Source organism: Ranitomeya imitator, chromosome 4 (assembly GCF_032444005.1).
Source record: "Ranitomeya imitator isolate aRanImi1 chromosome 4, aRanImi1.pri, whole genome shotgun sequence".
Taxonomy (NCBI): Eukaryota; Metazoa; Chordata; class Amphibia; order Anura; family Dendrobatidae; genus Ranitomeya; species Ranitomeya imitator.
This window is the reverse complement of record NC_091285.1, coordinates 671,214,275-671,230,806: the sequence shown is the minus strand read 5'-3', so window position 1 is coordinate 671,230,806 and position 16,532 is coordinate 671,214,275. Positions and strand designations below refer to the sequence as shown.

The following is a 16,532-nucleotide window of genomic DNA, read 5'->3' as shown; positions in this document are numbered from 1 at the left end:
ATATGGAGTAATAGGGGGATATATAGGAGGATATATGGAGTAATAGGAAGAGATATAGGGAGGATATATGGAGTAATAGGAGGAGATATAGGAGGATATATGGAGTAATAGGGGGATATATGGAGTAATAGGAGGAGATATAGGAGGATATATGGAGTAATAGGGGGAGATATAGGAGGATATATAGAGTAATAGGAGGAGATATAGGGAGGATATATGGAGTAATAGGAGGAGATATAGGAGGATATATGGAGTAATAGGAGGAGATATAGGAGGATATATGTAGTAATAGGAGGAGATATAGGAGGATATATGGAGTAATAGGAGGAGATATAGGAGGATATATGTAGTAATAGGAGGAGATAAAGGAGGATATATGGAGTAATAGGAGGAGATATAGGAGGATATATGTAGTAATAGGAGGAGATATAGGAGGATATATGGAGTAATAGGAGGAGATATAGGAGGATATATGGAGTAATAGGAGGAGATATAGGAGGATATATGTAGTAATAGGAGGAGATAAAGGAGGATATATGGAGTAATAGGAGGAGATATAGGAGGATATATGTAGTAATAGGAGGAGATATAGGAGGATATATGGAGTAATAGGAGGAGATATAGGGAGGATATATGGAGTAATAGGAGGAGATATAGGAGGATATATGGAGTAATAGGAGGAGATATAGGAGGATATATGGAGTAATAGGAGGAGATATAGGAGGATATATGTAGTAATAGGAGGAGATATAGGAGGATATATGGAGTAATAGGAGGAGATATAGGAGGATATATGGAGTAATAGGGGATATATGGAGTAATAGGAGGAGATATAGGAGGATATATGGAGTAATAGGGGGAGATATAGGAGGATATATGGAGTAATAGGAGGAGATATAGGGAGGATATATGGAGTAATAGGAGGAGATATAGGAGGATATATGTAGTAATAGGAGGAGATATAGGAGGATATATGGAGTAATAGGAGGAGATATAGGAGGATATATGTAGTAATAGGAGGAGATATAGGAGGATATATGGAGTAATAGGAGGAGATATAGGAGGATATATGTAGTAATAGGAGGAGATATAGGAGGATATATGGAGTAATAGGAGGAGATATAGGAGGATATATGGAGTAATAGGAGGAGATATAGGAGGATATATGGAGTAATAGGAGGAGATATAGGAGGATATATGTAGTAATAGGAGGAGATAAAGGAGGATATATGGAGTAATAGGAGGAGATATAGGAGGATATATGTAGTAATAGGAGGAGATATAGGAGGATATATGGAGTAATAGGAGGAGATATAGGAGGATATATGGAGTAATAGGAGGAGATATAGGAGGATATATGTAGTAATAGGAGGAGATATAGGAGGATATATGGAGTAATAGGAGGAGATATAGGAGGATATATGGAGTAATAGGAGGAGATATAGGAGGATATATGGAGTAATAGGAGGAGATATAGGAGGATATATGTAGTAATAGGAGGAGATATAGGAGGATATATGGAGTAATAGGGGGAGATATAGGAGGATATATGGAGTAATAGGAGGAGATATAGGAGGATATATGGAGTAATAGGAGGAGATATAGGAGGATATATGTAGTAATAGGAGGAGATATAGGAGGATATATGGAGTAATAGGAGGAGATATAGGGAGGATATATGGAGTAATAGGAGGAGATATAGGAGGATATATGGAGTAATAGGAGGATATATGGAGTAATAGGAGGAGATATAGGAGGATATATGGAGTAATAGGAGGAGATATAGGAGGATATATGGAGTAATAGGAGGAGATATAGGAGGATATATGGAGTAATAGGAGGATATATGGAGTAATAGGAGGAGATATAGGAGGATATATGGAGTAATAGGAGGATATATGGAGTAATAGGAGGAGATATAGGAGGATATATGGAGTAATAGGGGGAGATATAGGAGGATATATGGAGTAATAGGAGGAGATATAGGAGGATATATGGAGTAATAGGAGGAGATATAGGAGGATATATGGAGTAATAGGGGGATATAGGAGGATATATGGAGTAATAGGAGGAGATATAGGAGGATATATGGAGTAATAGGAGGAGATATAGGGAGGATATATGGAGTAATAGGAGGAGATATAGGAGGATATATGGAGTAATAGGAGGATATATGGAGTAATAGGAGGAGATATAGGAGGATATATGGAGTAATAGGGGGAGATATAGGAGGATATATGGAGTAATAGGAGGAGATATAGGAGGATATATGGAGTAATAGGGGGATATATGGAGTAATAGGAGGAGATATAGGAGGATATATGGAGTAATAGGGGGATATATGGAGTAATAGGAGGAGATATAGGAGGATATATGGAGTAATAGGGGGAGATATAGGAGGATATATGGAGTAATAGGAGGAGATATAGGAGGATATATGGAGTAATAGGAGGAGATATAGGAGGATATATGGAGTAATAGGGGGATATATAGGAGGATATATGGAGTAATAGGAGGAGATATAGGGAGGATATATGGAGTAATAGGAGGAGATATAGGGAGGATATATGGAGTAATAGGAGGAGATATAGGGGGGATATATGGAGTAATAGGAGGAGATATAGGGAGGATATATGGAGTAATAGGAGGAGATATAGGAGGATATATGGAGTAATAGGGGGAGATATAGGGGGATATATGGAGTAATAGGGGAGATATAGGGAGGATATATGGAGTAATAGGAGGAGATATAGGGGGATATATGGAGTAATAGGAGGAGATATAGGAGGATATATGGAGTAATAGGAGGAGATATAGGGGGATATATGGAGTAATAGGAGGAGATATAGGGAGGATATATGGAGTAATAGGAGGAGATATAGGGGGATATATGGAGTAATAGGAGGAGATATAGGGAGGATATATGGAGTAATAGGAGGAGATATAGGGGGATATATGGAGTAATAGGAGGAGATATAGGGAGGATATATGGAGTAATAGGAGGAGATATAGGGAGGATATATGGAGTAATAGGAGGAGATATAGGGAGGATATATGGAGTAATAGGAGGAGATATAGGAGGATATATGGAGTAATAGGAGGAGATATAGGGAGGATATATGGAGTAATAGGAGGAGATATAGGAGGATATATGGAGTAATAGGGGGATATATGGAGTAATAGGAGGAGATATAGGAGGATATATGGAGTAATAGGGGGAGATATAGGAGGATATATGGAGTAATAGGAGGAGATATAGGAGGATATATGGAGTAATAGGGGGATATATAGGAGGATATATGGAGTAATAGGAGGAGATATAGGAGGATATATGGAGTAATAGGGGGATATATAGGAGGATATATGGAGTAATAGGAGGAGATATAGGGAGGATATATGGAGTAATAGGAGGAGATATAGGAGGATATATGGAGTAATAGGGGGATATATGGAGTAATAGGAGGAGATATAGGAGGATATATGGAGTAATAGGGGGAGATATAGGAGGATATATAGAGTAATAGGAGGAGATATAGGGAGGATATATGGAGTAATAGGAGGAGATATAGGAGGATATATGGAGTAATAGGAGGAGATATAGGAGGATATATGTAGTAATAGGAGGAGATATAGGAGGATATATGGAGTAATAGGAGGAGATATAGGAGGATATATGTAGTAATAGGAGGAGATAAAGGAGGATATATGGAGTAATAGGAGGAGATATAGGAGGATATATGTAGTAATAGGAGGAGATATAGGAGGATATATGGAGTAATAGGGGGAGATATAGGGAGGATATATGGAGTAATAGGAGGAGATATAGGAGGATATATGTAGTAATAGGAGGAGATAAAGGAGGATATATGGAGTAATAGGAGGAGATATAGGAGGATATATGTAGTAATAGGAGGAGATATAGGGAGGATATATGGAGTAATAGGAGGAGATATAGGGAGGATATATGGAGTAATAGGAGGAGATATAGGAGGATATATGGAGTAATAGGAGGAGATATAGGAGGATATATGTAGTAATAGGAGGAGATATAGGAGGATATATGTAGTAATAGGAGGAGATATAGGGAGGATATATGGAGTAATAGGAGGAGATATAGGAGGATATATGGAGTAATAGGGGGATATATGGAGTAATAGGAGGAGATATAGGAGGATATATGGAGTAATAGGGGGAGATATAGGAGGATATATAGAGTAATAGGAGGAGATATAGGGAGGATATATGGAGTAATAGGAGGAGATATAGGAGGATATATGTAGTAATAGGAGGAGATATAGGAGGATATATGGAGTAATAGGAGGAGATATAGGAGGATATATGTAGTAATAGGAGGAGATATAGGAGGATATATGGAGTAATAGGGGGAGATATAGGAGGATATATGGAGTAATAGGAGGAGATATAGGAGGATATATGGAGTAATAGGAGGAGATATAGGAGGATATATGTAGTAATAGGAGGAGATAAAGGAGGATATATGGAGTAATAGGAGGAGATATAGGAGGATATATGTAGTAATAGGAGGAGATATAGGAGGATATATGGAGTAATAGGAGGAGATATAGGAGGATATATGGAGTAATAGGAGGAGATATAGGAGGATATATGTAGTAATAGGAGGAGATATAGGAGGATATATGGAGTAATAGGAGGAGATATAGGAGGATATATGTAGTAATAGGAGGAGATAAAGGAGGATATATGGAGTAATAGGAGGAGATATAGGAGGATATATGTAGTAATAGGAGGAGATATAGGAGGATATATGGAGTAATAGGGGGAGATATAGGAGGATATATGGAGTAATAGGAGGAGATATAAGAGGATATATGGAGTAATAGGAGGAGATATAGGAGGATATATGTAGTAATAGGAGGAGATATAGGAGGATATATGGAGTAATAGGAGGAGATATAGGGAGGATATATGGAGTAATAGGAGGAGATATAGGAGGATATATGGAGTAATAGGAGGATATATGGAGTAATAGGAGGAGATATAGGAGGATATATGGAGTAATAGGGGGAGATATAGGAGGATATATGGAGTAATAGGAGGAGATATAGGAGGATATATGGAGTAATAGGGGGATATATGGAGTAATAGGAGGAGATATAGGAGGATATATGGAGTAATAGGGGGATATATGGAGTAATAGGAGGAGATATAGGAGGATATATGGAGTAATAGGGGGAGATATAGGAGGATATATGGAGTAATAGGAGGAGATATAGGAGGATATATGGAGTAATAGGAGGAGATATAGGAGGATATATGGAGTAATAGGGGGATATATAGGAGGATATATGGAGTAATAGGAGGAGATATAGGAGGATATATGGAGTAATAGGAGGAGATATAGGGAGGATATATGGAGTAATAGGAGGAGATATAGGAGGATATATGGAGTAATAGGAGGATATATGGAGTAATAGGAGGAGATATAGGAGGATATATGGAGTAATAGGGGGAGATATAGGAGGATATATGGAGTAATAGGAGGAGATATAGGAGGATATATGGAGTAATAGGGGGATATATGGAGTAATAGGAGGAGATATAGGAGGATATATGGAGTAATAGGGGGATATATGGAGTAATAGGAGGAGATATAGGAGGATATATGGAGTAATAGGGGGAGATATAGGAGGATATATGGAGTAATAGGAGGAGATATAGGAGGATATATGGAGTAATAGGAGGAGATATAGGAGGATATATGGAGTAATAGGGGGATATATAGGAGGATATATGGAGTAATAGGAGGAGATATAGGGAGGATATATGGAGTAATAGGAAGAGATATAGGGAGGATATATGGAGTAATAGGAGGAGATATAGGAGGATATATAGAGTAATAGGGGGAGATATAGGGAGATATATGGAGTAATAGGAGGAAATATAGGGAGGATATATGGAGTAATAGGGGGAGATATAGGGAGGATATATGGAGTAATAGGAGGAGATATAGGGAGGATATATGGAGTAATAGGGGGAGATATAGGGAGGATATATGGAGTAATAGGAGGAGATATAGGGAGGATATATGGAGTAATATGAGGAGATATAGGAGGATATATGGAGTAATAGGAGGAGATATAGGGAGGATATATGGAGTAATAGGAGGAGATATAGGAGGATATATGGAGTAATAGGAGGAGATATAGGGAGGATATATGGAGTAATAGGGGGAGATATAGGGAGGATATATGGAGTAATAGGAGGAGATATAGGGAGGATATATGGAGTAATAGGGGGAGATATAGGGAGGATATATGGAGTAATAGGAGGAGATATAGGGAGGATATATGGAGTAATATGAGGAGATATAGGAGGATATATGGAGTAATAGGAGGAGATATAGGGAGGATATATGGAGTAATAGGGGGAGATATAGGGAGGATATATGGAGTAATAGGAGGAGATATAGGGAGGATATATGGAGTAATAGGGGGAGATATAGGGAGGATATATGGAGTAATAGGAGGAGATATAGGGAGGATATATGGAGTAATATGAGGAGATATAGGAGGATATATGGAGTAATAGGAGGAGATATAGGAGGATATATGGAGTAATAGGAGGAGATATAGGGAGGATATATGGAGTAATAGGAGGAGATATAGGGAGGATATATGGAGTAATAGGAGGAGATATAGGGAGGATATATGGAGTAATATGAGGAGATATAGGGAGGATATATGGAGTAATAGGAGGAGATATAGGAGGATATATGGAGTAATAGGAGGAGATATAGGGGGATATATGGAGTAATAGGAGGAGATATAGGAGGATATATGGAGTAATAGGAGGAGATATAGGGAGGATATATGGAGTAATAGGGGGAGATATAGGGAGGATATATGGAGTAATAGGAGGAGATATAGGGAGGATATATGGAGTAATAGGAGGAGATATAGGGAGGATATATGGACTAATAGTGGGAGATATAGGGAGGATATATGGAGTAATAGGAGGAGATATAGGGGGGATATATGGAGTAATAGGAGGAGATATAGGGAGGATATATGGAGTAATAGGAGGAGATATAGGGAGGATATATGGAGTAATAGGAGGAGATATAGGGAGGATATATGGACTAATAGTGGGAGATATAGGGAGGATATATGGGGTAATAGGAGGAGATATAGGGGGATATATGGAGTAATAGGAGGAGATATAGGAGGATATATGGAGTAATAGGAGGAGATATAGGAGGATATATGGAGTAATAGGAGGAGATATAGGAGGATATATGGAGTAATAGGAGGAGATATAGGGGGATATATGGAGTAATAGGAGGAGATATAGGAGGATATATGGACTAATAGGGGGGGGAGATATAGGGAGTATATATGGGTAATAGGAGGAGATATAGGGAGGATATATGGAGTAATAGGAGGAGATATAGGAGGATATATGGAGTAATAGGAGGAGATATAGGGAGGATATATGGGGTAATAGGAGGAGATATAGGGGGATATATGGAGTAATAGGAGGAGATATAGGAGGATATATGGAGTAATAGGAGGAGATATAGGAGGATATATGGAGTAATAGGAGGAGATATAGGAGGATATATGGAGTAATAGGAGGAGATATAGGGGGATATATGGAGTAATAGGAGGAGATATAGGAGGATATATGGACTAATAGGGGGGGGAGATATAGGGAGTATATATGGGGTAATAGGAGGAGATATAGGGAGGATATATGGAGTAATAGGAGGAGATATAGGAGGATATATGGAGTAATAGGAGGAGATATAGGGAGGATATATGGACTAATAGGGGGAGATATAGGGAGGATATATGGAGTAATAGGAGGAGATATAGGGAGGATATATGGACTAATAGGGGGAGATATAGGGAGGATATATGGAGTAATAGGGGGAGATATAAGGTGCTCGGTACCAGGAGTCTCTAATTGAGACTTTTATCCTGTTTGGGTATACGTCAGTCCTTCATGGACCTCCAGTGGTTTGCAATCAGCAGGTCACTGTTATATTTTGTATGTTCACCTGCTTAGGATTTAATTGTGTATGTCATGTAATATATTATAATGATCCATTTCTCAGGGTGGAATGTCGTACAGGCGTTGGGTCATTTCTCTTTTCAGGGGACTCCTGGTGCTGAATCTCTCCTATATGTATGGTAAGGTATAATTCCTTTACTCCCTCTTACCTCTGAACACCACTCACCTCGGACGACCCGTCTATGGCTGGTTTCACATTTGCGTTTGTTTTTTTTTGCGTTTTTGCGCAAAAAAACGCATGCGTTTTTTTCCCTATACTTAACATTAAAAACGCATGCATTTTTTGCATGCGTTTTGACGCGTTTTGACGACGCATGCGTTTTTTCTCTGCATGCGTTGTGTTGCAGAAATGCAACATGTAGTAATTTCTAGCGGCGTTTTTTTTGCCGCAAAAAAACGCATGCTTTTTTTGCGGCAAAAAACGTATTGATGTCTATGTAAACACTGTTATGACCTGGTGGTCAGGACAATAATGGACCTGGTGGTTAAGAGCACACGGAATGACCTGATAGTTACTGATAATATAGGACGAGCTCTGGGACGTGGGAACTCTGCTGACCGCAATCCCTAATCCTATCACACACACTAGAAATAGCCGTGGATTGCTCCTAACGCTCCCTATGCAACTCGGCACAGCCTAAGGAACTAGCTAGCCCTAAAGATAGAAATATAAAGCCTACCTTGCCTCAGAGAAATTCCCCAAAGGAAAAGGCAGCCCCCCACATATAATGACTGTGAGTAAAGATGAAAATTACAAACACAGAGATGAAATAGATTTAGCAAAGTGAGGCCCGACTTACTGAACAGACTGAGGATAGGAAAGGTAGCTTTGCGGTCAGCACAAAAACCTACAAAAAGACCACGCAGAGGGCGCAAAAAGACCCTCTGCACCGACTCACGGTGCGGAGGCACTCCCTCTGCGTCCCAGAGCTTCCAGCAAGCAAGACAACAATCAAAATAGCAAGCTGGACAGAAAAATAGCAAACCAGAGAAAAACAAGCAGGCACTTAGCTTCTGCTGGGAAGACAGGTCACAAGAACGATCCAAGAGTGAACTAGACCAATACTGGAACATTGACAGGTGGCATGGAGCAAAGATCTAAGTGGAGTTAAATAGAGCAGCCAGCTGACGAATTAACCTCGTCACAGGAGGGAGCCCGACAACAGAATTCACAACAAAACACATGCGTTTTTAAGCACATGCGTTTGCATGCGTTTTTATAGAAAAACACAAGAATACACACTGATAAGCCACCCCCCAACCCTAACCCTAAGGGATCCTAACCCTAACCCTAAGGGTTAGGGTTAGGATCCCTAGGGTTAAGGTTAGGGTTAGGGTTTGTGTTAGAGTTAGGGTTTGTGTTAGGGTTAGAGTTTGGGTTAGGGTTAGAGTTTGGGTTAGGGTTAGGATCCCTAGGGTTAGGTTTAGGGTTAGAGTTTGGGTTAGGGTTAGGGTTTGTGTTAGGGTTAGGGTTAGAGTTTGGGTTAGGGTTAGAGTTTGGGTTAGGATCCCTAGGGTTAGGGCTAGGGTTAGGGTTTGTGTTAGGGTTAGAGTTTGGGTTTGTGTTAGGGTTTGTGTTAGGGTTAGGGTTAGAGTTTGGATTAGGGTTAGAGTTTGGGTTAGGGTTAGAGTTAGGGTTTGTGTTAGGGTTAGAGTTTGGGTTAGGGTTAGGGTTAGGGTTAGAGTTTGTGTTAGGGTTAGAGTTTGGGTTAGGGTTAGAGTTTGGATTAGGGTTAGGATCCCTAGGGTTAGGGCTAGGGTTAGAGTTTGGGTTAGGGTTTGTGTTAGGGTTAGAGTTTGGGTTAGGGTTAGAGTTTGGGTTAGGATCCCTAGGGTTAGAGTTTGGGTTAGGGTTTGTGTTAGGGTTAGAGTTTGGGTTAGGGTTAGAGTTTGGGTTAGGGTTAGGATCCCTAGGGTTAGGGTTAGGGTTAGGGTTTGTGTTAGGGTTTGTGTTAGGGTTAGAGTTTGGGTTAGGGTTAGAGTTTGGGTTAGGGTTTGTGTTAGGGTTAGAGTTTGGGTTAGGGTTAGAGTTTGGGTTAGGGTTAGAGTTTGGGTTAGGGTTTGTGTTAGGGTTAGAGTTTGGGTTAGGGTTAGAGTTTGGGTTAGGGTTAGGGTTTGTGTTAGGGTTAGGGTTTGTGTTAGGGTTAGGGTCAGAGTTTGGGTTAGGGTTAGAGTTTGGGTTAGGGTTAGAGTTTGGGTTAGGGTTAGGATCCCTAGGGTTACTAGGGATCCTAACCCTAACCCTAGGTATTTCTGTTTATAGTGGGTTTTCTAGTTGATTTTGATGATTGGCAGCTGTCACACACTTCTCATCATGCGTTTCAAAAACGCAAACGCAGGAAAAAACGCATGTAAACGCGTCAAAACGCCGCGTTTTGTGTTAAAACATGCAAAAGCGCATGTGCCTAAAAAAACGCAGCGTTTAAACGCGTTTAAACACGTTTTTTCACCAAATGCATTTGCGTTTAAAACGCTGCGTTTTTAAACGCAAATGTGAAACCAGCCTATGTGATGTCTATGTTCTTCCTCAGCTGCCCCCCACCCATCCTGCTGTGGCCACTGATGTTCTTACATCGGCTTCCTCTGGGTTGTCCAGTTTCCTTTCACACCTCAAAAATGTTCTGCTCCTTGTCTGCAAAGTTCTTGACCTCGTCCTTCAGAGCCAAAACACCCAGGAGCAGCTCCCAAGACAATAACTTTTCATTTTTCTTGCTCTGTCCTTTTGCAATGCAGTCATGGAATTGCAAGATGCTTAACCCATTTTTTACTTTGCAATTTTTCATTTTTTCACTCTACTTTTTACTGTACTCTTTTTCCGAAAACTGTAATGTTTTAGTGTTTTCTTCGACATAGACGTATATGACTTGTTGTTTGCAGTACGAGTTGTATTTTGGATGACACGTCTATTTTTTCTTTTAATGAACTGTAAAATGGGAAAAACTCTAATTTTTTTTTTATTTTTTATTTTACTGATTATTACAAAATCCAAAACTTGGTAAAACTAATTTTGGGGGATATTTTTTTGAGATCTATAATTTGTTTTCATGCACAGAACTGTATTAAGGCTATATTTTTTGTGTGGCAAGATGGCACCATCCGGGGGTACATACAATTTTTATTGCATTTTTTTCACGGGGAGAGGTGCAGTAACCGCAAAATGGCAAATCTGTTGCTTCCACTATTTTTCTCCTTATATTTTCTGTACAGGTTATCGATTTGATATTTTTATAGATTGCACCTTCAAAGATGTGGTGATGCTAAATATGTTTATTTTTTATTTTTTGTATTTATTTTGGAATTTAAAAAATTATGATGATTTAAAATTATATATTTTTTTTTATTAATTTTTCCTCTTTTTTTTTTTTCAATTCTTTTTGAGGACTTTAATGTGTGATGAAATAGACCCTTCAATAAGACCCCAGCTGCCATGGCAAATGTCATGGAGGTGGTTCAGCTCCTGGGCCTGCACCTCCATAGCAGGGGTGACCCTTCAATATAATAATAATGATAATACTAATTTTATTTCTGTAGCGCCAAAGAATTGGCACAGCACGTGAGAAGTCTTGGACGTGGGAGTGGGAGGTTCTGATTATTGAGGATGTGAATCTTAGGTTATTAGCAGAATGGAGGGCACGTGGAGGGTGCTAGGCTGAGAACAGGGAGGAGATGTAAGGTGGTGCTGAGCCATGGAGTGCTTTGTGGATGAGGGTAGTACTTTTGTACTGGATTCTGGAGTGGATGGGTAGCCAGTGTAATGACTGGCACAAGGTAGAGGCATCGGTGTAACGCTTGGTGAGGAATATGATCCTGGCTGCAGCATTCAGGACAGATTGGAGCCGGGAGAGTTTGGTAAGGGTACCGTCACACAGTGCAATTTTGATCGCTACGACGGCACGATTTGTGACGTTCGAGCGATATAGTTACGATCTCGCAGTGTCTGACACGCTCCTGCGATCAGGGACCCCGCTGAGAATCGTACGTCGTAGCAGATCGTTTGAAACTTTCTTTCGTCGTCTAGTGTCCCGCTGTGGCGGCATGATCGCATGGTGTAACAAAGGTGTGCACGATATTGTATACGATGTGCGCATAGTAACCAACGGCTTCTACATCGCACATACGTCATGAAATTATCTCTCCAGCGTCGTACATTGCAAAGTGTGACAGCAGTCTACGACGCTGGAGCGATATTGTTACGATGCTGGAGCGTCACGGATCGTGCCGTCGTAGCGATCAAAATGCCACTGTGTGACGGTACCCTAAGAGGGAGACCGATTAGTAGAGAGTTACAATAGTCCAGACGAGAATGAATAAGAGCATTAGTAAGAGTTTTTGCAGAGTCGAAAGTAAGAAAAGGTTGAATTCTAGAAATGTTTTTGAGGTGCAGATAACAAGAGTCCAGAGTGGATGCGGAGTCCACCACTAGTCTGTCTCGTGGGTGTGTGTGTCACACTGGACCTCCCGACCTCTAAGCACAATCTCCTTTTCCATCTGGCTAGATGGAAGGTTTATCCTAAGCAATCAGAGCAGTTGATCACGGATCTATGATTAACCTTCATGCATTTCTATCAACTTTAGTAGTACATAGCTGATGAAGATCTCCTGTGACCGAAACGTTTACTGGTACTACGAATAAATTCAGTGCTATTAAAAACTTAAGTTGAGTGCCAGGTTCTCATTATCTACAGTTAGGGCCAGAAATATTTGGACAGTGACACAAGTTTTGTTATTTTAGCTGTTTACAAAAACATGTTCAGAAATAAAATTATATATGTAATATGGGCTGAAAGTGCACACTCCCAGCTGCAATATGATAGTTTCCACATCCAAATCGGAGAAAGGGTTTAGGAATCATAGCTCTGTAATGCATAGCATCCTCTTTTTCAAGGGACCAAAAGTAATTGGACAATGGACTCTAAAGGCTGCAATTAACTCTGAAGGCGTCTCCCTCGTTAACCTGTAATCAATGAAGTAGTTAAAAGGTCAGGGGTGGATTCCAGGTGTGTGGTTTTGCATTTGGAAGCTGTTGCTGTGAGCAGACAACATGCGGTCAAAGGAACTCTCAATTGAGGTGAAGCAGACCATCCTGAGGCTGAAAAAAAAGAAAAAATCCATCAGAGAGATAGCAGACATGCTTGGAGTAGCAAAATCAACAGTTGGGTACATTCTGAGAAAAAAGGAATTGACTGGTGAGCTTGGGAACTCAAAAAGGCCTGGGCGTCCACGGATGACAACAGTGGTGGATGATCGCCGCATACTTAATTTGGTGAAGAAGAACCCGTTCACAACATCAACTGAAGTCCAGAACACTCTCAGTGAAGTAGGTGTATCTGTCTCTAAGTCAACAGTAAAGAGAAAACTCCATGACAGTAAATACAAAGGGTTCACATCTAGATGCAAACCATTCATCAATACCAAAAATAGACAGGCCAGAGTTAAATTTGCAGAAAAACACCACAAGAAGCCAGCTCAGTTCTGGAAAAGTATTCTATGGACAGATGAGACAAAGATCAACCTGTACCAGAATGATGGGAAGAAAAAAGTTTGGAGAAGAAAGGGAACGGCACATGATCCAAGGCACACCACATCCTCTGTAAAACATGGTGGAGGCAACGTGATGGCATGGGCATGCATGGCTTTCAATGGCACTGGGTCACTTGTGTTTATTGATGACATAAGAGCAGACAAGAGGAGCCGGATGAATTCTGAAGTGTACCGGGATATACTTTCAGCCCAGATTCAGCCAAATGCTGCAAAGTTGATTGGACGGCGCTTCATAGTACAGATGGACAATGACCCCAAGCATACATCCAAAGCTACCCAGGAGTTCATGAGTGCCAAAAAGTGGAACATTCTGCCATGGCCAAGTCAATCTCCAGATCTAAACCCAATTGAGCATGCATTTCACTTGCTCAAAGCCAGACTTAAGACGGAAAGACCCACAAACAAGCAAGACCTGAAGGCTGTGGCTGTAAAGGCCTGGCAAAGCATTAAGAAGGAGGAAACCCAGCGTTTGGTGATGTCCATGGGTTCCAGACTTAAGGCAGTGATTGCCTCCAAAGGATTTGCAACAAAATATTGAAAATAAAAATATTTTGTTTGGGTTATGTTTATTTGTCCAATTACTTTTGACCTCCTAAAATGTGGAGTGTTTGTAAAGAAATGTGTACAATTCCTACATTTTCTATCAGATATTTTTGTTCAACCCTTCAAATTAAACGTTACAGTCTGCACTTGAATTCTGTTGTAGAGGTTTCATTTCAAATCCAATGTGGTGGCATGCAGAGCCCAACTCGCGAAAATTGTGTCACTGTCCAAATATTTCTGGCCCTAACTGTATATACACGGTGTGGGAACCTACCTATGCATCTCTTTCACGCCTTGCTCTAACTCGGATAGAGGGAGGACATGATGTTGGAGACAGCGGTAAGACAATCACTGGTGTTTTGTAATAATGCAGGCATGATGTCAAGAGTAGAGGTGCATAATTGGGTGTCGTCAGCATAGAGATGGTACTGGAAACCAAATCTACTGGTTATTTGTCCAATAGGGGAGGTATACGAAGAGAAGAGGAGGGGGCCTAGGACTGATCCTTGAGGAACCCCAACAGTAAGGGGAAGGTGAGAGGAGGAGGAACCAGCAAAAGATACAGTGAAGAAGTGGTCAGAGAGGTAGGAGGAGAGGCAGGAGAGAACAGTGTCCTTTAGACCGATGGACGGAGCATGGTGAGGAGGAGCTGGTTATCCACAGTGTTGAATGCTGCAGAAAGATCCAGGAGAATCAGCATGGAGCAGTGACCATTAGAATAGCTGTTAGTAGATCATTAGAGACTTTAATGAGGGCAGTGTCAATAGAGTGTAAAGAGCGGAAACAGGATAATAGAGGGTCAAGAAGAGAGTTATCAGAGACATAGCAGATAAGACGGGAGTGGACCAGGCGTTCGAGGAGTTTAGAGATCAAGGGAAGATTAGAGACAGGTCTATAGTTAGCGGCACAGTTTTGGTCGAGGGATGGTTTTTGAGTAATGGATGTATGATGGCATGCTTAAATGAGGAGGGAAAGATACCAGAAGAAAGAGGTTGAATTTTTTTGTTAGGGTAGTAGTGACAGGTGGGGAAATGGACTGGAGGAAATGTGACAGGATAGGGTCACTGGTGCAAATAGTAAGGCGAGAAGATGCAAGGAGCCTGATCACTTCTTCTTCCATGACTGGTTCAAAGTCAGAGAGTGAGCTAGATGCAGCGGAGGAGGGAGAACAGTGCATGGTATGAGGGGATTGGGAGAAAATTTCCTGTCGGATAAGGTCAATATTTTCTTTGAAATAATTGGCCAGATCATCAGCGTGGAGATCCGTGGTTGGGGCCTGCACAATTAGGTTGAGTAGGGAATGAAAAGTGTCAAATAGACCTTTAGGATTATTGGATTGTGGGGTGATGAGGGCGTTTAAATAGGTTTGTTTGGAGAGGTGAAGGGCAGTATTGTATGTTTTAAGCATAAACTTATAATGAATGAAATCTTCGGGCAGATTGGATTTTCTCCACAGACGTTCGGTGCACCTGGAGCACCGCTGTAGGAAACATGTTTGCAGCATGTGCCAGGGTTGTCGCCATCTGTGCCAAGTTGTTTTATGTATAGGAGGTGCAGATTCATCCACGGCACTTTGCAGTGCTTCATTATAATGTTTCAGTGCAGAATCAGGATATGAGAGGGTAGAGATTGGGGCCAATGATTACTGCAAATTCTATAAGTGTGGAAAGTGGATGTGCCTGAACAGGATGACAGTTCTTGACAGAGAATGAAAGAAGGTTGAGGTCAGAGAGCGGGAGAGAGGAGTTGGTAAAATCATACACTGAGCAAAGCTTGAGAAGACCAGGTCGAGGGAGTTTCTGTCTTCATGCGTAGGAGAGTTAGTAAGCTGCGAAAGGCCAAAGGAGGCGGTTAGAAATAAAAGGTAAGTGGCGGATAGGGAGAGGGGAAAACCAATGAGGATGTTAAAGTCTCTCATGATGAGGGAGGGGATATCACAGGAGAGAAAATGTGGAAGCCAGGTGACAAAGTGATCCTTGAACTGACGGGACGGGCCCGGAGGACGATACACAACCACCACTCCCATAGAGAAGGGGATGTAGGGTCTGACAGCATGGACCCCAAAAGAAGGGAAGTCAAGTGAGGGTACTTGGGGTATAACCTTAAAGGTCACAAATAAAAAGACAGGCAGTGGATGGCACTAGAGTGTGTGATTTTACACAGATCTTGGACTTAGCAACATATGACAACTAGGTGTCACGCAAGCTTAGGGTATATGGTGCTGCATAATAAGCAAAAAAGCTCAATAGTCCACGGCAGAAAAAGAAAAATATATATGCGGCACTCACCCAGTAGAAGCTGTATAAACGTGCTCTTTATTGGACTCCATCACCGCACCCTCCTGTACACCTGATGTCCTAATGGATGTATGCACATTTCTTTTCCAATAAAGA

General features: G+C 40.9%; 1 protein-coding gene across 2 annotated transcripts in view; it reads left to right on the top strand.

The window, feature by feature from the left end:
* The window catches only part of IL27RA (interleukin 27 receptor subunit alpha), a 62,113-nt gene that overhangs the window by 5,018 nt on the left and 40,563 nt on the right, over positions 1-16,532 (top strand). For both annotated transcript variants that reach the window (XM_069767281.1, XM_069767279.1), the window contains exon 2: positions 8,099-8,174. In XM_069767281.1, coding sequence (XP_069623382.1) covers positions 8,105-8,174 — 70 coding nt within the window. In that variant the 5' untranslated portion in view covers positions 8,099-8,104. The remainder of the gene's footprint in view (positions 1-8,098; positions 8,175-16,532) is intronic.